Source organism: Gopherus flavomarginatus, chromosome 1, assembly GCF_025201925.1.
Source record: "Gopherus flavomarginatus isolate rGopFla2 chromosome 1, rGopFla2.mat.asm, whole genome shotgun sequence".
In the NCBI taxonomy this organism is placed as follows: Eukaryota; Metazoa; Chordata; order Testudines; family Testudinidae; genus Gopherus; species Gopherus flavomarginatus.
Window position 1 is genome coordinate 364,188,624 of NC_066617.1, and position 23,761 is coordinate 364,212,384.

At 45.0% G+C, this 23,761-nt stretch overlaps 1 protein-coding gene across 4 annotated transcripts in view; it reads right to left on the reverse strand.

Moving 5' to 3' along the window:
- Positions 1-23,761, reverse strand: part of SLCO2B1 (solute carrier organic anion transporter family member 2B1) — a 132,236-nt gene that overhangs the window by 77,948 nt on the left and 30,527 nt on the right. For all 4 annotated transcript variants that reach the window (XM_050935548.1, XM_050933531.1, XM_050934169.1 and 1 more), the window contains one exon: positions 6,899-7,002. In XM_050935548.1, the coding sequence (XP_050791505.1) occupies positions 6,899-6,979 (81 nt within the window). In that variant the 5' untranslated portion in view covers positions 6,980-7,002. The remainder of the gene's footprint in view (positions 1-6,898; positions 7,003-23,761) is intronic.

Here is a 23,761-nt window from a genome sequence, read left to right on the forward strand (position 1 = left end):
TGGGTTTGATTGCAGCCTTCAACTACCTGAAGGGGGTTCCAAAGAGGATGGAGCTCGGCTGTTCTCAGTGGTAGCAGATGACAGAACAAGAAGCAATGGTCTCAAGTTGCAGTGAGGGAGGTCTAGGTTGGATATTAGGAAACACTATTTCACTAGGAGGGTGGTGAAGTACCGGAATGGGTTACCTAGGAAGGTGGCGGAATCTCCTTCCTTAGAGGTTTTTAAGGCCTGGCTTGACAAAGCCCTGGCTGGGACAATTTAGTTGGTGTTGGTCCTGCTTTGAGCAGGGAATTGTACTACATGACCTCCTGAGGTCTCTTCCAACCCTATGATTCTATGATTCTAAGTGTACTTTTTCACAGAAGACTGAAAGGACCAAGGCTCACCAGTGCCTGCTTCTTTGTAATAGCTACTATTAGATCGTGTATGTTACACCCTTTTGATCCTAACTGATGATCCCTACTCAGTGCAGGAAGGAGAATCTCTCCATCAGGTCCCTGTCGCTATACCATTGACCAAAATACATGATATTTCCGATCCACATTTGTGATCTATGTAACCCAGAGCATGTGTGGGAGAATCACTGGTGCATATGCATTTTATCCACATGATATTTCGCAACATTAACCCATTTGAATGGGTGTTAAAATTCTGCATGGCACCTACATGAGATTGAGAATGTTATAATAATATAATTATGTGTATTTATACAGAGCCTTATGTCCAATGATCTCAAAGCCCTTTATAAACAGAGGTCCAATAAGCCTGACATTGCCTCAGGGAGGTATGTCTTACTGTCCCCATTCTACACATGGGGGAAATGGAGACACAGAATAAGATGGAGCAACATGCCCAAAGCCAGGCAGCCAGTAAATTGCAGGGCACAGAAAAGAACTCCTTACTCTCAGGGAGCTGAAAAACTTCTTACTAGTTGCACTGTCCTAGCATCCTTTTTAATGAATGCTCAAAAAAGACAGATGCCAGCTATTACACTTTGTGCCGTAGGAAAGTCGATCTCACACTGCTTCATGTCTTTCCAGGAATATGCTGCTGCTATTTTAACAACAGGCTCCCACAGATATTTTCTTCCTTAGCCGGTGATAAAAGTCTATACTTCTAGGTGTTTTCAGAAAGGAGGGGATGAGACTGTCTGAGGAATCATTTGTTTCCCCACTGAATCAAAACTGCTGGTTCATAACCATAACTCAAAGCCAAACCTCTGCACAAACAGACTTGTACTAAGGGCATTGTGCAAGGAGTGTCTTTAGCATGTTCCTAAACAAATATGCACTGCATGCTGCTAGCATAGCCTGGGGGGCAGTTTGTGTAATCTGAACTGTCATGGGGGAGAGGGGGACAGTGCTTGTAGAAGAGAGTTTCCTTCCCCAAGATATTTCTTTGAAAATACGTGACACCTGGTGCAATCTGGTGCATAACAGAGGGAAAACTGTAACTTTTCAGAAGTATTTATTTCTGAGTCGCAGCCATCACTCATCTCTTGGAAGTGGATTCAGTTGTATTCAGAGCTGGCCTGACTCTTCCAGAGGCAGGGAAATCACCCCAACCAACTCTTCAATATAATGGCAGAATTTTTAGCAAGTGGCTACTAACAGACCCCTAGCGCCCTCTCCTGCCCATCCCCATACCAGTCTGGGTCTCACAACACTTGCCAGCAGAACACAGGCAGGGCTGACCCTCCACTGTTGGGCCTTACAGCTCTCCTCACAGAATCTGGGTTGGGTTAGTGTTGTTTTCACAGGCTTTGATTGTGGGGCATGCAATCGCTCCTCTTTTAATGGTCACAAGCACCCCATGTGACCTTAGGCCAGGCCTGCACATGAACGTATTTCAGCCAAATGGGCAACATGCACATATGTCTGCAGTAGGTAAGGGGATTCAAGGCAAGACAGAGCAAGCTATTTACAAGAAGGCCAAGACCTGACCCTTTAACCACAGTAATGTGCAGGTTAACGTTATGAATAATTCAAATGGATGTTCAGCCTCTGGTCTGATTCCAGCTAGGAATTATGGCAGTAGAAAGTGGCTGAAAACACACACATGCACTCAAAATATAAAGTAGGAGAAAATAGTTGAGCAGAAGAACTTGTACTATAACTGTAACCTCAAGTTCTTTTTATATAGTAGCTGGCCAGGTCCAGCCAGTGCCTATAACATATAATTATATGACTTTGCTGTCAAGCAGACTATATTACACTCATAACTTTGTTTTTACTGACAGGTGAATTGCTGCCATGCCACACACAGTAACTGCTAATAACACTTCACTCGTCCACGGGACCTCTCTTCTGAGGATCTGAAAGCCCTTCACATACATTAATTAATTCACCCTCACAACAGTCTGGATTTTGCAGGTGGGGAAAGTCAGGCCCAGGGAGGTACCCTGTGGCAGAGCCAAGTATAGAACTCAGATTTCTTTGCCAAGATTTTAAAAAGTGACTAGTGATTTGGGGTGCCTAAATTTTTGGCTGCCCAACAGGGGCAGCTCTAGACATTTCACCGCCCCAAGCATGGCGTCATGCCACGGAGGGCGCACTGCCGGTCACCGGTCCCGCGGCTCCAGTGGACCTCCCACAGGTGTGCCTGCGGAGGGTCCTCTGGTCCCGCGGCTTTGGTGGACCTCCCCTGTGGAGGGTCTGCTGGTCCCACGGCTTCGGTGGAGCCGCGGGACCAGCGGATCCTCCGTAGGCACGCCTGTGGGAGGTTCACCAGAGCCGTGGGACCAACGAACCCTCTGCAGGAATGCCGCCGAAGGCTGCCTGCCTGCTGCCCTCCTGGCAACCAGCAGAGCGCCCCCAGTGGTATGCCACCCCAAGCACGTGCTTGGCGTGCTGGGGCCTGGAGCTGCCCCTGCTGCCCAACTCGAGACACCTTAATGGGGCCTAATTTTCAGAAAGTGCTGAGCTCCTGCTCTCTGAAAATCAGGACCATATAAAGTGACTCATGTCAGGCATCCAAAATACATAGCCACAACCCAGTCTTCCTATATTTCCTTCCTGGATTTGTCTCCTTATGTTCATTACAATATTCATGAAAAGAGCTAAAGAACGAAAGCTAACCTAAACTTCAGTTTTGTCAGCGGTCTTTATGTATTTTGTTTGACATGCTCTTCTACTACAAAGTCTAAAGGTCAAATTCTCCTTTCTTACTGGTGCACCCCATCTACTTCAGTGGAGTGCCACTTGCTTTTGTGTAGCGTGGAACAGAATTTGCCCCCTAATGTTCACTATATTAAATCAAGGCTAGATCTTGCTTCTATAGAATTCAACAGAGTCTTGGTATGGACTTTACTGGAAGCTGCATCAAATCCTTATTTTGTCTACTTTACAGTAGGAATTAGTGCAATGTGTCATTAAATGTTTTAAAGTCTTTCTGGTCTGTACAGCATTCCCCAGGAGGACTGTTTGCATCATGTTCTTGAGACACATTTTTGTGCCTTAGTTTGAAAACCTACAGCAATCCTGATTCTAAAATTGTCTCCCAGAGAGGGAGGAAGTCAGACGTTGATTCTGAAACCTGAGTGACTTAACTTCATCAAAGCAACATAAAGCAGGGAGGAAAGCTTCCCTGCAGAGCATTCAACTTGCATTAGGAGTGAATTCTTGCGTCTTGGCTCTCCTGGCACATGCACAAATCCACATGACAGCTTAGATCATGTATTTTTATAGTATTCAAACTCACAGTGAGCTGCAGCCCAATACACTTGCACACACAGAGCAGGTGATGCTGTTTCCAGGGGTTTAAATTTCGGGTGGGATTTCTGACACATTCATAGCTTTCTCTTCAACAAAGAAAAATCTCTAAGAGGCAGGTCAGGCGCAAATGCCTTTAAAACCTTGCCAAGCTCCTAGAAGCAAACTCTAGATTTCTTTGCAAGAGAGTTTTTTTGGGGTCTAGGCTGTTGTGCAGGTAGTTTATACTGTACATGGAGATGTGAAACAGAACAACTCTCACTCATATTTTCTCTCAGACTTTTGGACGTGAGCTTAGTGCTGGAAAAGTGCTGAGTTAGCAACTGCAGAACATGGACAGAAGCAGTGCAAACTTTCCCTACATTGTCATGCCAACCTGCTTCAATTCTGACCTGGAAGGATCCCTTCTAGAGATGAGAAGAGTGTTTAGTGTCCATATCAAATGAATCAGTCTCTCTGCTGAGTCTACCAACAAGGAGGTTGACTGTAATCTATGCACTGGGAGCTGGATTGAGACCACTTGCTCATGTCACAGAAAGTAAGCCACCAAAAAAATAACTATTTTCCATCACCAGCAAGGGCTGGCTTCAGACCAGTGTCCCAGCAAAGAAGGGCTCAGAAACCAATAACCAATCCCCTAAGTCTTTCAGTCCCACACAACACAGTCCATTATCAGGCACTTTGACCTGCAACATCTGTGAGGAAGATCTACTTGTCTCTCTCATCTCAGGAGAAAACTCAGGAGTATAACTGCTGATTGGGCCAGAATAATGGCCGATTTCAGAGCTTACTTGTGCCACACATCATTGGCACTCTTATTGCTTCTTGTTTCTTAGAGATTACTAATTTGTTTCAGTGCATGTCACTTCATAGGCATCGTCATAGAAAAACATTAGCTTTGTTTTACTTGCACTTGGACATGCAAAATAAAGTTGACTAGAACAACAGTTTTGTGGCTAATCCATGGGACTGTGTCAAGTAATCTGGGCTACATTCTTGGCTCTCCTACAAACTTCCTGTGTGACTGTGGGTATATCACAAGCCTTAGCTTTTCCATCTGCAAAACAGGGATAATGATACTCTCCTACCTCAGAGGGGGTGGTGAGGCAAAATTCATTAACGTTTGTAAAAAAACTTTGAAAAGTCTTATTATTAGGCAGGGCAATTCCTGTTTTAGTCCAGTGCTCTAAAACAAAGCATTGGTCATGTAACTTTATAACTTAATAAATTATCTAATAAGAAAGTATCAGGTGATCAACTTCATGCTCTAAACGTACGGCATTGTTTGTCCAAGAATCTCAAAGCACTCTGCAAATATTAATTAATCAAATCTCACAGCTCTGATCCTATCAGGTAATAAGTATTATTACAACCACTTTGTGACTGAATGCACCTCTATATTCACAAACTACACACTATTGTAATAAACTTCGTACAAAATATGAAGTCTGCTGTATGATATTGGCAGCACATGTTTAAAGCCATGTAGCCCTGATTAGGCAGGAATGATTAAGCAAGTCTGTCTTAACCGAAGAGACTGTATTTACCTTAATTTACACATAATTAGTAAACAAGGTCCTTGAGACAGTAAAAGGGTGACAAGGCAAATCTGCATTTTAGCATACACAGGGCAGAAGAAAGCACATGGGGGCATGGTCACCCACAGACTCCACAACACCCTCTTTACTGTTTGAATAAAATTTGTTTTGAGGAGTAAATCTCTGATGAATCCACTTCAGAGGGTGACTGGACTATAAAAGTGAGGGGCAAACGCACCTTAGGTGTTTCCTGCTTGCTCACTCTTTCACCTAAGAAGACAAATGAACCGACCATTTGGATTTTGAGAGCGGATCCTGAGTTGCGAATCTGGTCAGCCCCATTGCTGGGAACATGTGGTAAGAATTTTACCTGAACCAAGTCTAGTTTGTTAAGGTTTCGCACTAGAAAGCATTTTATTTTAATTTCTCTTGTAGCTATGTCTGAGTTGAACATCTTATACTTGCACTCACTTAAAATCTCTCTTTGTGGTTAAATAAACTTGTTTTATTCTTTAATCAAAACTAATCCAGTGTTGTGTTTAATGTGATTGTTTGTTAACGCCAATTAAAGTAGCAAACTGTTGTACACTGATCCCTTACAGGGGCAACAGACCTAAAACATCTGAACTGTCCAGTAGAGGAGAGGGCTGGACACGCAGAACGCACATTTTGGGGGGAAATTCGGGACTGGGAATGTGTTGGGAGTCACCCTGCAGGTACTAACCGCAGAAGCTGGAAGCAGAGTGTGGCTGGTGTGTTGCTAACAGGCCGCTGCCGTCGGAGTTGCTGAACCAAGACTGCAGTTACACACAGACACTCAGGGTGCGACCTGCATGCTGTTTGGCTCTTTGTGAGTGGCCCAGCTTGGGAGCTACATTAGCAAGGCTTTGTGAGGGATGCAAAGTTGCAGGGCAGGGGTGACACAACCCTTCACTGGGCTGGATTGCACCCCAGAATATGATACAGTTCACAGATGGATGAAGAGCCTCAAAACCTGCAAGGCACTGAGAGGGAAGGTCCTGATCCTCCAGAGTTATGCCAATACATGAGTAGTTCCACTGGGTTCAGCAGGACTACTTAATTGCTATACAGTCAAGCACTCCCATAAATCTCTGCAGGCTTAGGGTCTAAATGACTTGCCCAAACTTGCCCAGTGATTCCTCAGATGGCAGGAGACAGAGCACAGAACCCAGAGTCCCTCCCCTCTTTTCTCAGCACTAGGCTATCCGTTTCCAATTCAAATGCCTCATAATACTTTGTGTACACTTGTGACACGGTAAGAAAAATGACCAGATTTTGGGAGCTGGGCACTTCTGAAAATCTGTCCCATAGGTAGATGCCTAAAGGGGAATGAAATTCTTTTGGAAATCTGGCTAAATAATGCGTGCAGTTTAACAGTGGAAGGTTAAATACTGCAAACACGGTAAGTAAAACTTGTGTCGTAACATCCTTTTTGCAGGGTTTTCTTTTTAGATTAAAAGCCCTTTTTTCCTCATTGAACTTCTGCAAGTGGGGAAATCCATGTCTGAGCTTTAACAATCATTTAGTAAAAAGAAATAAGGACAGATGATTTCTGCAGAAACCAAACACTTCCTTATCTTTCCTTGCCCACTGACCTTGGGGGGATTATAACATGCTTGAGGTATCTACCTTGATATTGAGAAATGGGTTCTTGCAGAATATTCGTCTGGATTGATCCTCAGAGCTGCTCTCTGTAACGGTGGCTGCCATTCGGTCAGTTATACTTTATATACCTGCCAGAAAAGAAATTATTCAACACATTGCTTAATGTGCAGCTAGGTAAACTCTGCACAACACAGCAAAATCCAGTAGAGCTTTGTAAATAATGACACAGCTAGTATCTGGCCAGAGTAAGCCATTGTTAATTATTATTAACAATATTTATTAACTAGATAACATGTTACATCCGCAAAACTTGATACAAAACATTAACAAACTAATCAACAGGGTGTGAGAGAGGTTAAGAGTTGGGGAAACTGAAACTCAAAGAGGTTAAGTAACTTGCTCCAGGCCACATAGACTCAGTGGCATAGCTAGAATCAGAACTCCAGAGTTCCCAGCTCCCATCTAGATGAATAATGTAATAATTTCATAACTCTGCCCTTATTTCTCTTTACAGGCTCTACTGCTCTCACAAGTCTACCCAAGTTTCACTCCTGATTGCTGCCTTTTTTCAGCCACTCAGGGCTTTCTGCTTTCTTCCATACACTACCACCCACCTGCCTGGAACGGCTTCCCAGTACAGGCCAAACACTCCCCGAGACCTCACCCATTCCACAAAAAAATCCAGCTACAAGGATTGGTCTGTTTTTTTTAATGATACCTGGGGAAAACTGTGACTCAGTACATACCTGCTGCTAAGTTTTATTGGAGGATACTAGTCTATTTGCAGTTTCTTACCAGAGAGGACAGAATACAAAAATCTGAGCTAAGACAAGCAAGAAAAAGGTGAACATGGAAATGTGTTCCCATGGGGCAGTTCATGGTGCATGTGGAGATCCCTTCCCATGGATCAAGTATTTCCCCTGACAGATTGTGGTAGATGCTTCTGAGTGGATTCCTTCCCTTGAGCAGACTAGGGGGCAGCGTCTCTAAATGCACCCAAACTAATTGGGAATGGATACAGAGATACTTTCCTTTGAGTTGATGGGCTGGATGTAGAGAAGGAGATGGTTCCCCTCTAGCCACAGATATGGCTGCAGATGCAGAGGAAGTGATGCCTGCTCCTGAATTAACTGTGGGGTAAAGGGAAGCAAGCTCTTCTCCTTCTCTTCCCACACTTGTATTGGTTCTGGTGCAAGAGCCTCATTCTCTCTCTCCACCTCATTTCTGTTTGTAACATTTTTAGCTCTCACCTGAAAACATCTTTTCATATTCACTTCCATCTCCCTCTGCTTTTGCTTTTTTTTATTTTAATGGTGAAAGTAAATTTAAATCGGTAAAGCTCTGTGTGGACAGGGAGTATGCAAAATGGAGTTGTATACTAATGTAAACAGCTTATCTGAAGTGAACTCCCATTGTACTACTGCCCTGCTCTGATATGTTATGTTCCATATTTTCCTTTTGGCTAAATCTGTAAATTGCCTGATGTGCAGAAAGACTGCTTTCTTTGTTCTGCTTTCAGTATCCAGACTTCCTGTTTCAAAAGTTGTAGTGTTCAGAGTGTAGCAGGGTGATTACCCACTCCTGCCCTGAGGGATTTAAAAGCAGCCCTGCAGAGGGCTGCAGCTTTAAAAGCCTGAGCTGATTGGGGGAAAGTAGGCTCAGCTGGGCCATGCCCCAGTCAGGCCCAGCTGGTCCCTATAAAAGGCTGTGACCTAGCACAAGACCAACAGATACTGGGGGTTGCAGAGGGCAGCCTGGGGTAGGCCAAGACAGCAGGTCCAAATCCAGCCTTGCCAGTGGTGAGTGGCTGATACAGCAGTCTGCCCAATGGCATGGGGGCTAGACAATGACTTGCAGTAGTCATATACTGAGGTGAGGTGGAGATAGAGAGTTGGGAGTTCCCCAGGGAGGAGAGACCCAAATCAGAGGGGTACTGCTAGGGGGTAGCACCCCAGTTAAAGAGGCACCGGGGTCCAGGGAGGAACATGGGGGCCAGAGGACAGGCGGATCACCAGCCTGTAGAGGGCACTCTGGAGGCTGCAATGAGCTACTTCCCTGAGAGACCAGCAGGGAGCACCCTAGGAGTAAGTCTGCTCCTCTATAAGAGACATATTAACCTCTTCTATGTCAATCTGTGGGGTCCTGCAGAGGAATTGATTCTTGGCCCTACACTATATACATCTTTCTCAAGACCCAGAAGAAGACAAAATCATCACCGATAAAGTTTGAAGATGATACAAAATTTGGGAGAGTGGTAAACAGGGCCAGCTTTAGACACCGCAGGGCCCGATTCGAAGGAGCTGCAGCCAAAGACAGCTCAATCAGCTGCCAGTGCCTTCGGCGGCATTTCGGTGAAGGGACCTTCCTCCGCGGCAGTAACTGAGCTGCCGTCAAAGACAGTGGCGGGATTTCGGCGGCAGCTCCTTCGGGATTTTGTGGGGCCCTCTTAGGGGCGTGGGGCTCAATTCCGGGGAATTGGCTGAATCTCCCTAAAGCTGGCCCTAGTAGTAAATAATGAGGAGGACACATCACTGATTTGGAGCAACCCAGATCACTTTGTAAATTGGGTGCAAGCAAACATTACGTGTTTTAATACAGCTAAACATAAATGTATACATTCAGGAACAAAGACGGTAAGCCATATTTACAAGATGAAGTACTCTATCCTGGGAAGCAGTGACTTTGAAAAAGATTTGGGGGTTCATGGTGGATAATTAGCTGAGCATGACTTCATAGTGTGACCCTGTGGCCAAAAGAGTTAATGCAATCCTAGGATGCATAAAAAGGGATATCTTGAGTAGGAGTAGAGAGATTACTTTACCTCTGTATTTGGCACTAGTGTGACCACTGCTGGAATACTGTGTCCAGTTGTCATGTTCACAATTCAAGAGGGATGTTGTTAAATTGGAGGGGTTCAGAGAAGAGCCACAAGAATGATTAGAGGATTAGAAAACCTGCTCTATAGTGATAGACTCAAGGAGCTCAATCTATTTAGCTGAACAAAGAGAAGATGACTTAATTACAGTCTACAGGTAACTACATGGGGAACAAATATTTAATAATGGTCTCTGAAATCTAGCAGAGAAGGTACAACACAATCCAATGTCTGGAAGTTGAAGCTAGGCAAATTCAGACTGGAAATAGGATGTATATTTTTAACAGTGACAATAGTTAACCCTCAGAACAATTTACCAAAGGCCATTATGGATTCTCCATCACTGACAATTTTTACATCAAGATTGGATGCTTTTCTAAAAGATCTGCTCTGAGAACTAATTTGGGGAAGCTCTGTGGCCTGTGCAATGCCGGTCAGAATCTTACACATTTCTTCTCTCCATTTCCTTCTGATAAACCATTCTTTTAACGCATAATTCCTGGGCAACATTTACTATTTCGGAGGATTAGCTGCCATAAACTCTAGTGTAAACAGGAAAGGGGATGCTTTAAATAGTTTCATTTTCATATAATTCTATTTTCCCCTGAGGACTGAAAATTGAGCAGCTAACGCAATCTGCATCAAAAGAACAATTTTACTGTTTGCTTTAAAGTGTGACAATCTCAAGTAAACTCAAAAATTGGTTTAACTGTGATGTTTATACAGCTCTTAAAAGGTATTTCACAGCAGACATAAATCTAAAACCATGAACCGCATAACACGGAGCTACCTGTTTCATACTGGCCTTGGTTGCTGTTCTCAGTCCTGTTCCAAGAGAACAGGTTGTGCCATAGTAAAACATAGCATGGGATTAAAAAGCAACTACAGTAATACATTAAAGCATCTAAGAAAAGCTTATTTAGACCTCTGGAAGGCTAAATGTTATAGTGGTATAAACACCTGAGCTTGTCTGCACTACAGCATCCAGTGTTGCTAGCCTGGGGAGCTGGACTGGTGATAAGGAGTTAGAGATGGTCCTTTAGCTTAGGGGCAGGATGAGTGTAAAAATGTATGGGAGTGAGGAGTAATAAGGGTCCAGCACAAATATTTTTATAGTGCAAGATAAGCATTTTAGGCTCTCAGGGTAAAAATTCTCCCTAGTCTTCTGTATGTTTACGAATTTTCAATAGCTCTCAACATCATAGTATGTAAGTGCTGCACGGCTAAATTAAACTTGCACAGCAATGTCTATGGGAGACTTTGCAGAGTGTACTGCTCTTCATCATCTACATGTTGCAGGGAGTTCTTCCTTATTAATTATTTCTTTTTGATCTTCTAGTATGTTCTGTGAAAGCAGTCAGACTCTGAGTTAGTCTAACCTCTTTTTTTAAAAGGCTTTACAAAAGCCATCACTACTAGACATATTTTCATTACAGTATGAAAAACAGGTATAAAATGTTGTAAGAAATCCTTGGGAGTCTTGGACTCCATGGTTATCCTTTTGTTCACCATAGCCACATTGCACTTCATAGCATCACCAAGGACAAAGCTCAGATCCTCCTCCTCCAGCAGAGTCCATTATCACTTGAGTTAAAGAAGAATCTACAGTAGCTGTGAGCAGTATAGGGCATCTGACACACAGCTGAGCAGTTCTGAGTCCATCCAGTCAAGGACACTGGTTCATGTACACTCTGGTGTGTTCATTACAATAGTCTTGTTTTGTTTTTTAATTTGGATTATAAATTTCCTTGCAGTGCTTGCAAATCAATATTGTATCAGTGAGCTAGAGCATGAGTACCAAAATACAAAAGTAGACAAACAACATAAATAGTGAAACAGAAAGTAGAGTTTCAGAATTCTGTCAGTTTAAATAATCTAAGGCACAATTCATAAAAAGTAAAGACGTTAGTGAGTGGTTTTTAATAATTTTAACCAAGGTGTGCTTGCAAGAATTCGCACCAGAGCGGTATATATAAGCCCCAGCCAGTGCTTCTCCAGTTTATCATAACCTCTCCCGAGGGCTGGGCTTGCTGTACAAAAGCACTGTCCTCCATTTTGAACCCTTCCTCCTTTCAAATAGATGTACAAAAGCATCCATTTAAGTTAATGAGTTTTCCAGGTGAGGATTCCTCAGTGAATCTACAACTCTAAGGAACGAGAGGAAGAGGGAATTTATTCTCTCCGGAAATGGAGGCTGATTTCGAGTTTGCAGTTCATGCCAGTAGAGGAAAGGGAACAAAGAAGAGATTGAGAGAAAGAGATGGTAAATACTAGAAAAATGTGTCCAACCTGCCCTCTCCCTAACTAAAATAATGTAGAAGAGGGGAGGGAAAGAAAAGCAGAGGGGGGTGGGAAAATCCTTTTCTCTTGCTTTGAATGGGATTACATGCCTGCTTAGCTGGGTCAGGGCTGGAGTGCTCAGCAAACTGTAAGTCCCACTATCCCAGCAGAGGCCTGCATTCCCAGGACTGTGATCCTGACCCACTTCTGCCCAGCAATGTGTTCCCCTTGCCACAAGGCTCTACTGTAACTCCATTCATGCACCCACCTGCCACTAAGGGGGAAATGTAAACTACTGGAGTGGTTTTCTTTAACTTAATTTGAAAGCCAACAGAAGTAGGGCCTAATGCATTTCCACTGTGGCCCAATGGATATATCACTAGACTAGGAGCTCTATAAAAGCAGCGAAGAGTCCTGTGGCACCTTATAGACTAACGGATGTATTGGAGCATGAGCTTTCATGGGTGAATACCCACTTCATCATATGCATGCTCTAGGTTCTCCTCCTGGTTCTACCACAGGCCTGCTGGGTGAGCTTGGGAAAGTCATGGCACTGCTCTGTGCCTCAGTTTCCCCACTATAAATTGAAGGTAATGGTACTGAGCCTCTTTGTAAAATGCTTTGAGATCAACAGATTAAAGCATTATATAAGAGCTAGGTGGGGACTGGGCCAATTATTCCACATTCTTTCATTGTAAGAAACACTGGGACACTTTTAAAACAAAGTGAGTTGTTTATTGTTTCACTAAAAGCCTGCATTCTAGAGTCAGCTCTGGACTATAGAGGCACTTTGTTTGGATTAATTATGTTGACGGGTGACACTGGCATAAAATGGCTACACAAGAGATCTTACAGTGGTGCAGCTGCATTGGTACAGCTGCAGAACTGTAAGCTCGCTAGTGTAGACCTGGCTTTAGCCTTCTCTTCCTGTCCTAAATTGTTGTGTAGTGTAAATTTTTGCTGTTATCCAGCTCCTAGGGTCCACTCAAGGTGGCTGATCTCTGCAATGGGTTAAGTGAGCCCTATGTTAGGGAGACCAGATGTCCCGATTTTATAGGGACAGTCCCAATTTAGGGGTCTTTTTCTTACATAGGCTCCTATAACCTCCCAATCCTGTCCCAATTTTTCACATTTGCTGTCTGATTACCCTACCCTATGTGCATAGCTGACATATCACATTAAGACTGCAAAGCACTTTGGAATGACAGGGGCTATATCAATGCAAATTATTATGATTATTCCAGAGATGATTAACAACTGCATGAGCTTTTCTTGGCTTCTGTTGGTAGATTTCAGCTTTAATCTTTATACACATCACTCGTCCAGAGAGCTATTACCTTATTCTAGCAGATATTTCCAGCATTGTGCTGTAATCTTGCATCTTTCAAATATGCATTCTCTTCCTTCTACTCTGAGCTGGGGGTGCTGGCTCTGGAGTGGGGCTGGGGATGAGGGGCCTGGGGTGCAGGAGGGGACTCCAGGCTGGAGGGTGGGGATGAGGGATTTGGAGTGAGGGAGGGGGCTGTGGGTTGAGGAAGGAGGATGAGGTGCAGGAGGGAGTAAAGGCTCAGGGATGGGGCCAGGGATGAGGGGTTCAGTGTGTAAAAGGGGCTCTGGGCATGGCTCTACCCCAAAAAAGAGCAACCACTAGTTCATTTCTCTACTCATTTGCTGCCGAGAGAAAATCAGTGAAAAACTGGGCAGTATTTCAAGGGCAGCAGGCAAAGATGGCAGATTGATAATTTTAAATAGTGTCATTGACCCTAGTACAAAACTCTTTAATTTCTCCTAGTGAAGCAGGAAACTGTTTACTTATTATATGCTTGAAAGTAAATTCTTAAGCTCTCAAAGAAAAAGTGCTGCTCCCATAAAACTTGCAGGGACTTTCCACATTTCTGACAGGCATTAACAGAGTTCAACTAGATGCAAGGGCAACCAGATTTCAGTGTACACAAGCTCAGTTAAAGCTTCATGAACTAATATTTCCATTGCAGGGGGCTCGGACAAAGGTCACACTTATTTGGCATCTAAGACTAATAGATATAAAGCACCGAGATAAGTACTCATTTGTAAGCTTCATCTAACTGAGCCAAACCACGGGGAACTGGGGGAATGGTCCAGCCACTAGTTAAGGTGCTGAAGGTTGGCCCACCCTCCCGCACCCAACAACATTGAGGGGGAGTCAGCATATTATGCACATGGGCCTTTCTTTGGGGATTTTAGAGGCACTGGGGCAGACCTTCAGCTGCTGTAAATTGTAAGAGTTCCATTGGATGCCGACTGAGAATCTCCCCAGTAACTTTGGGGATGAGGACTTCTCCCAGGTGCTGTTTTCGCCTTTTTATTTCTGTATTCTCAGAGGCCCTGAGCCTCAGTAACCCCTTCCTCTAGCCTGGGAGAGCTGGATGTGGTTCCCACCCAAGTCCATCGATGCAGATCCTTGAAGTTATCATGCGTGTGTTGCTTGGGAGCAGAGCTCCACACCTTTTGAGGTGGGGGCAGGGCAAGGTACTGAGCCTAGAATTTGAACTAAGATCTCGAACAAGGCCAGCCTGCTATAGTTATTGTTAAATTACAAAATCTTACTAATGTAAAGTTTGACTCCTAGGCAGAGGTGAAAGTAAGCCGGTCTGGTCTGGCGTACCAGCAAGAGCCAATAAGCCATGCCAGACTGGATCAGCTTCCCCAGGCCGGTGATTTAAAGGGCCTGGGGCTCCTGACAGTGGCCGGAGCCCCGGGCCCTTTAAATTGCCACCAGAGCCCCTCTGCCAGAGCCCCTGGGTGGTGGAGACGGCCCAGGCGGCAATTTAAAGGGCTCTGGCAGTGGGGCTCAGGCAGCAATTTAAAGGGCCTGGGGCTCTGGCTGCTGTGGGTAGCCCCGGGCCCTTTAAATTGCCACTGGAGCCCCATTGCCGGAGGCCCAGTGGTGGCCCAGGGCTCCGATGGTGATTTAAGGGGGCAGGGGCTCCCGGACACCGATACTGCAGTGGAACCTCGGGCCCTTTATATAGCTGGAGCCACCCCCAGGGGCTCCCAGCTGCTGCCGCGACCCTAGGATTCAGGGCTCTGTCAGAGATTTACCTACATGAGGTTAGCTAATGAGATTTAACCTGAAGTGATATGAATGCATCAGAAACACCAATTTAAAATGATTTGGTTGTGGTTAAGACGATTATATATTGAAAATATACACAAATCTTCCCATGGTACCCTCTCACCTGCTGCCCACTCTGCCTATCAGTTCTGCCTGCCCTGCCAAATTTTTCCTTACATCTAATTGTAGCAGAAGGTTAGCTGTGTAATTATTCCTTTACGGTGAGTTTATGTAGGTGTGCATGTTAAGGCACCACACAATGTGGCTCTTAACCGCAAAAAGATAAAAGGTATGTAGGGAGAGTCAGATGTGGCAAAAACCACTGGCTGAGTATCACTGTGTTAGATAGTTATATTTTTATGTATAAATCAATAGTTTACAGACACAATATTAACTTAGGGCATGCAGTAATTACATCGCCTGTGCTGGGCTACGTTTTACTCTTGACAACAGTGGTGCGCGTCCTCACCAGAAGCACTTGCACCAATTGAACTGTTAGTGTGGGGCACTATGAGATGGCTTCTGAAAGCCAGCAACAGTGGATGTAAGCAACGCAGTGTCTCGACTGACCCTGCTTCGACCCAACTACATCAACATTGACTCTGTGCCTCTCATGAAGGTGGAGTTATTAAGTAGGTGCAGCAGGCAAGTTATGTTGGTGGCAGGGTCGGCTTTACCATTTTTACCACCACAAGCAAAAAAAAAAAAAAAAGCCGCCAGACTGTGCCACTCCAAGAATGGACGGAATGCCGCCCCTTAGCATGTGCCACCTCAGGAACGTGCTTTGTCCACTGGTGTCTGGAGTCGGCCCTGGTTGGTGGGAGCTAAATTTTAGAGTAGACACTTCCATAGTTTGGTTGACATAAGCTGCCTGGCATCGACCTAACTCTGTAGTGTAGATCAGGGCTTAATAAGCCACATTTCAGATAGAGGCATCAGAGACTGGTGAGTACTGGGAATGAGAAGTGAACAGGGGAGAGAGTGGATTGTATACTAGATAGAGGAAAGAAGACTGAGGAAATTAAGCACCAATAAACTTAGATCTGGTCCTTAGGTAATGCCTCTGTACTGGGAGGTTGATTGTCAGAAGGAGGTGTGGAGTGATTGCAGGCCTGAGTATCCGGGTTGGTTCCTAAGGGAGTGTAGTGGCTGGTGTAGGGGGTGCTGGATAGTGAAGGACTTTTGTACATCACATGGAATGTATTTGGAAAAGATGTGTGCACAAAATGAAAGGAGCTGAAGTGACTTTATGTTCGTAATCCTCATCTGCTCACCTTCCTGCTTTCCCACCTGGTGGTCTGTAGCTGTGGCATATGGTGCCATGCCAGGCATTAGCATGTGCACTCTTCAGGACACGGAGCGAGTCTGTGTTTGTAAGATGGATGCAATGAATAAATAACAATAACAAAGTCAGTTCCTGTTTTCTTGATGTTTCCTGGGTTGCTCTTGATCCAGTTTTCCATCCCCTCCCCCCAGCATCTCTATCTGTCCTTAAATCTCACTCTTTAGGGCAGGGTCCTTATCTTCTGGCTATCTGGTCTCCTCCTGTTATTATTTATTATGTGTACTCTGGTTGTGCCTAGAGGCCAGGACTCCATTGTGCTAGGGACTGTACCTGTTCTATTGCATTCTGTATAGGTTCCTGTACTATGTTTATGTGAGCACTGTCTAGTAGTGTGTTAAGAAAGGTGACATGTGGATTGTTTTCATCCTCTTCCCATGTGAAGAACTGTGTGTGCAATGGAGTGTCTAGTTTTAGTAGGGGTGTTTGTTGTTATGCAATGCACAGACAAGCCAGGAAGTTTTTGGATAGTGTTGGGGACAACTTCCTGGTACAAGTGCTGGAGGAACCAACTAGGGGCTGTGCTCCTCTTGATGCTGCTTTCAAACAGGGAAGAATTGGTAGGGGAAGTAGAAGTGGGTGGCAACCTAGGCAGCAGTGACCATGAGATGGTTGAGTTCAGGATTCTGACAAAAGGAAGAAAGGAGAGTAGCAAAATACGGACCCTGGACTTCAGAAAAGCAGACTTAGACTCCCTTAGGGAACTGATGGAAGGATCCCCTGGGAGGCTAATATGAGGGGGAAAGGAGTCCAGGAGAGTTGACTGTGTTTAAAAGAAGCATTATTGAGGGCACAGGAACAAACGATCCCAATGTGCAGAAAGAATAGCAAATATGGCAGGCAACCAGTTTGGCTTAACACTAAAATCTTTGATAAGCTTAAATTAAAAAAGAAAGCTTACAAGAAGTGGAAATTTGAACAGATGACTAGGAAGAAGTATACAAATATTGCTACAGCGTGCAGGGGTGTAATCAGGAAGGTGAAGGCAGAATTAAAGTTGCAGCTAGCAAGGTATGTGAAGGGTAACAAGAAGGGTTTCTACAGGTATGTTAGCTACAAGTCAGGGAAAGTGTGGGACTCTTACTGAATGGGGGAGGCAACATAGTGACAGATGATGTGGAAGAATCTGAAGTACTCAATGCTTTTTTTGCCTCCGTCGTCACAGACAAGATCAGCTCCCAGACTACTGCACTGGGCAACACAGTATGGGGAGGCGGTAAGCAGCCCTCAGTGGTGAAAGAACAGGTTAAGAACTATTTAGAAAAGCTGGACATGCACAAGTCCCTGGGCCCAGATCTAATGCATCCAAGGGTGCTGAGGGAGTTAGCTGATGTGATTGCAGAGCCATTGGCTATTATCTTTGAAAATTTGTGACGATTGGAAACAGGCAAATATAGTGCCCGTACTTAAAGGGAAGAAAGAGAACCCAGGGAACTACAGCCTGTCATAAACGGATAGCTAAGGGTTAATGTCTCTTTCACCTATAAAAGGGTTAACAAACAGTGACCTGAAATACCTGACCAGAGGACCAATCAAAAAACAAGATTTTTCAAATGTCAAGGGAGGGAAGTTTGGGTGTAAGTTCTTTGTTCTTTGTCTTGGTTCGGTGACCCTCTCGGCTCTGAGAGTGATCTCTCTATCTCCAGACTTTTTAATCTTCTGTTTCCAAGTTGTAAGTACAAGGATAGTAAGACAATAGGTTTATACTGGTTTTTTTGTATTTACATATGTGTAGTTGCTGGAATGTTTTAAATTGTATTCTTTTTGGATAAGGCTGTTTATTCATTTTTTCTTTTAAGCAATTGACCCTGTATATTGTCACCTTGATACAGAGACCATTTTTATGTCCTTTTCTTTCTTTTTATATAAAGCTTTCTTTTTAAGACCTGTTGGATTTATTTCTACTGGGGGCACACCAGGGAATTAGTGGGAGGAAGAAGACGTGGGGGGGGGGAGAGAGAATCTCTTTGTGTTGTTTTTACTAAGCCTGAATTTGCATAACCTCTGGGTGAGGGGAGAGAAATATTTGATTTCTCGGTGCTGTGTTTCAAGGACTTGAAGCAGGGAATCTCCTAGAGTACCCAGGGCGGGAAAATCTGGGAGGAGGTAAAGAGTGGGAAGGGAAGTGGATTATTTCCCTTTGTGGTGAGACTCGGGGTATCTGAGTCTTGGGGTTCCCCAGGGAAGGTTTTGGGGAGACCAGAGTGAGCCAGACACTGGAATTTTCTGGCTTGTGGCAGCGATATCAGATCCAAGCTGGTAATTAAGTTTGGAGGTTTCATGCTAACTTCTCATGTTCTGAACTCTGAGGTTCAGATCTGAGTGGGAGAGTTATGACATGGTGGTAGAGCGGTGTGGATAGATAGAAGAATCCAGAAGCCAGCAGGAATATTATTTTCTTTTTCTCTGCTAGGGCTTTTAAGCAGAGAGAAAAGAGTTTAGGTTTAAAAGGAGCTAGAGAGAATTTTTTTTTCTGTTCTCTCAGCAGCTTGGCTTGCATATTACGCAAGGAACTATTAAGGTTGACAAAGGGTCTTTTGTTAAACTATAGCACTCCGATTGAGAGTCAAGTACCCAGCACAACACACATGCAAATAAAGTGGTTTTTCTGGTTTACATTTAAAAGATTAGCTAGAGGGAGAGAGAGAGAAAAAAAAGGCACTGTTGCTAGGCAAACCCCAGGAGACAACAGAAAGCCAGCAGTTCAGACAATAAACACCAGAGGGCACCCCAACACAAGAAAACAGGAACCATGACTTCCAAGGCAAAAACGGGAGCAGAGAAACAAATCAAAGAAGCAGACCACAGGTGACAAATGGAAAAAAGAGAAAAAGAGGTAGAGCTGAAAGAAAGGGAAGAAAACATCAAACTGGCAGCCTACAAAAGAGAACAAGCAGCCAAAGAGGCAGCCCACAAAAGAAAACAAGAAGAAGAGGTGGCCCACAGAAGGAAACAAGAAGAAGAAGAGGTGGCCCACAGAAGGAAACAAGAAGAAGAAGAGGCAGCCTACAGAAGACAGATAGAACTCCAGAGGGAAACCCACCGACAGGCCATGGAATTAGAAAAGGTTAAGCAACAAAACACAGCCAATCCTACCAACCCTTCGCCAATAATGGTTCCACAGAACAGGAAATTTCCCACCTACAAGGCAGGTGATGACACTGAGGCCTTCTTAGAAAATTTTGAAAGAGCCTGTCTTGGGTACAGCATCCCTGAAGACCAGTACATGGTAGAGCTGAGGTCACAGCTCAGTGGACCCTTAGCAGAGGTGGCGGCTGAAATGCCAAAGGACAGAATGAACGATTATAAACTGTTTCAAACCAAGGCCAGATTCAGAATGGGGATAACCCCGGATCATGCCCATCTGCGTTTCAGAACCCAAAAGTGGAAACCAGATGTGTCATTTCCCAGACACGCCTACTATGTTGGAAAGAATTATGAGGCCTGGATATCAGGAACCAATGTTAAATCCATGGACGAACTGCACCTCCTCATACAAATGGAGCAGTTCTTGGATGTTGTTCCTGAGGACATAACACGGTACATACAAGATGGAAAACCCAAAAATCTCACCGAGGCGGGGGAGATTGGCGCCAAATGGATGGAAGTGGCAGAAAGCAAGAAAGCTACTGTCAAGGGGAACGAATACCCCAGAGGGCACACCGACAATAAACCCTACTACCAAGGGCAGCCAAAGTCCCCACCTACAACCCAAGGAAAGCCACAGACACCCTATTCTTCCACCTCACCAGTCTCCAGTAACTCACCTCGACCCAGTGACCAGTCAGCTGGAAGATGCTTTAAGTGTAATGAACTGGGACATATAAAGGCCAACTGCCCAAAGAACCCCAACCAGGTGCAAGTCATTACACCACCATCACCCAAAAGATCCCCAGGCCCAGATGCCTCTCAAATAAGGTTGGAGCAAAGAGAAAATTTGAGAGTGGGTGGAAACAAGGTTACCGCGTGGAGAGACACGGGGGCACAAGTGTCAGCTATCCACCAATCCTTTGTCGACCCCAAATTCATCAACCCAAAGGCCCAAGTGACAATTTACCCCTTCATGTCACAAGCTGTAGACTTGCCTACAGCTGAACTGCCTGTCCAGTACAAAGGCTGGTCAGGAATGTGGACTTATGCAGTCTATGACAATTATTCCATCCCCATGCTACTGGGGGAAGATTTGGCCAACCAGGTGAAGCGGGCCAAGAGAGTGGGAATGGTTACACGTAGCCAAACCAGGCAAGCTTCCAGACCCATTCTTCTTCCTGAACCATCCACAGAGGCCCCGTCTGTGTTACAAGAGACCCAGACAGAGGTAGTGGACCCGGATCCCATGCCAACAATGGAAACAGCCACAGTGCTTCCAGTCCCAGACCAGAAACTGAAAAAGCAGCCAGCACCAGAACCGTTGCCAGCACTGACGACAGTGCTTGCAAATCCATCTTCAACCCCAACGCCAGAGGGCGCCAGCGAGCCTGAACTGGCAGAAGCAGCAGACAATCACACCCAAGATGCTCAGCCAGAGCCTGAAATAACCCCTGGTGCACCAGCAGAGAGCGGTTCATCAGCAACGGAAACAACCCCATCACCTACATCGCTGCCAGAGGGACCAAGCCCAAGTCCACAGTCTGAGGAAGAACTGGTTTCTCCAGCTTCGAGGGAACAGTTCCAGACTGAGCAGGAAGCAGATGACAGCCTTCAGAAGGCTTGGGTGGCGGCACGGAGCACCCCACCGCCTCTCAGCTCTTCTAATCGATTCCGGTTTGTTGTAGAACAAGGACTTTTATAAAAGGAGACTCTCTCTGGTGGACACCAGGAAGACTGGCACCTGCAAAAACAGTTGGTGGCTCCAGCTAAGTGCCGGGAAAAGCTCTTAAGCTTAGCCCATGATCATCCTAGTGGCCATGCTGGGGTGAACAGAACCAAAGACCGGTTGGGGAAGTCCTTCCACTGGGAGGGGTTGGGCAAGGACGTTGCCAAGTATGTCCGGTCTTGTGGGGTATGCCAAAGGGTGGGAAAGCCCCAAGACCAGGTCAAGGCCCCTCTCCAGCCGCTCCCCATAATTGAGGTCCCATTTCAGCGAGTAGCTGTGGATATTCTGGGTCCTTTCCCAAAAAAGACACCCAGAGGAAAGCAGTACATACTGACTTTCGCGGACTTTGCTACCCGATGGCCGGAAGCAGTAGCTCTAGGCAACACCAGGGCTAACACTGTGTGCCAGGCCCTAACAGACATTTTTGCCAAGATAGGTTGGCCCTCCGACATCCTTACAGATTCAGGATCTAATTTCCTGGCAGGGACCATGAAAGAACTGTGGAAAACTCATGGGGTGAACCACTTGGTTGCCACCCCATACCACCATCAAACCAATGGCTTGGTGGAAAGGTTTAATGGAACTTTGGGGGCCATGATACGTAAATTCGTGAATGAACACTCCAATAACTGGGACCTAGTGTTGCAGCAGTTACTTTTTACCTACAGGGCTGTACCACATCCCAGTTTAGGGTTTTCACCGTTTGAACTTTTGTATGGTCACGAGATTAAGGGGCCATTACAATTGGTGAAGCAGCAATGGGAGGGGTTTATGCCTTCTCCAGGGACTAACATTCTGGACTTCGTAAGCAACCTACAAAACACCCTCCAACACTCTTTAGCCCTTGCTAAAGAAAACCTAAAGGATGCTCAGAAAGAGCAAAAGGCCTGGTATGACAAACATACCAGAGAAAGTTTCTTCAAGGTAGGAGATCAGGTTATGGTCTTGAAGGCGCAACAGGCCCATAAGATGGAAGCATCATAGGAAGGGCCATTCACGGTCCAAGAGCACCTGGGAGCTGTTAACTACCTCATAGCATTTCCCAATTCCTCCCTAAAGCCCAGAGTGTACCATGTTAATTCTCTCAAGCCCTTTTATTCCAGAAACTTACAGGTTTGTCAGTTTACAGTCCAGGGAGGAGATGACGCTGAGTGGCCTGACGGTGTCTACTACGAAGGGAAAAAAGACGGTGGCGTGGAAGAGGTGAACCTCTCCACAAACCTGGAACGTCTGCAGCGGCAACAAATCAAGGAGCTGTGCACTAGCTTCGCCCCATTGTTCTCAGCCACCCCAGGACGGACTGAACGGGCATACAACTCCATTGACACAGGTAATGCTCATCCAATTAGAACCCCACCATACCGGGTGTCTCCTCATGCCCAAGCTGCTATAGAACGGGAGATCCAGAATATGCTACAGATGGGTATAATCCGCTTATCTACCAGTGAATGGGCATCTCCAGTGGTTCTGGTACCCAAACCAGATGGGGAAATACGCTTTTGCGTGGACTACCGTAAGCTAAATGCGGTAACTCGTCCAGACAACTATCCAGTGCCACGCACCGATGAGCTATTGGAGAAGTTGGGACGTGCCCAGTTCATCTCTACAATAGACTTAACCAAGGGGTACTTTCTTAAAATGTAGAAGTCTGTTATTTATATACTTAGTAGTATATGTAAAGGTGCATGTGTTGTATTAATCTGTTTATTTTACAGTTCTAGGAAGAAATCGCCGCCAGTGAGATTCCCCACTGTCTGCGATTTGGGGGGGCATGTCATAAACAGATAGCTAAGGGTTAATATCTCTTTCACCTATAAAAGGGTTAACAAACAGTGACCTGAAATACCTGACCAGAGGACCAATCAAAAAACAAGATTTTTCAAATGTCAAGGGAGGGAAGTTTGGGTGTAAGTTCTTTGTTCTTTGTCTTGGTTCGGTGGCCCTCTCGGCTCTGAGAGTGATCTCTCTATCTCCAGGCTTTTTAATCTTCTGTTTCCAAGTTGTAAGTACAAGGATAGTAAGACAATAGGTTTATATTGGTTTTTTTGTATTTACATGTGTGTAGTTGCTGGAATGTTTTATATTGTATTCTTTTTGGATAAGGCTGTTTATTCATTTTTTCTTTTAAGCAATTGACCCTGTATATTGTCACCTTGATACAGAGACCATTTTTATGTCCTTTTCTTTCTTTTTATATAAAGCTTTCTTTTTAAGACCTGTTGGATTTATTTCTAGTGGGGGCTCACCAGGGAATTGGTGGGAGGAAGAAGACAGGGGGGGAGGGAGAGAGAATCTCTTTGTGTTAGTTTTACTAAGCCTGAATTTGCATAACCTCTGGGTGAGGGGAGAGAAATATTTGATTTCTCAGTGCTGTGTTTCAAGGACTTGAAGCAGGGAATCTGCTAGAGTACCCAGGGTGGGAAAATCTGGGAGGAGGTAAAGAGTGGGAAGGGAAGTGGATTATTTCCCTTTGGGGTGAG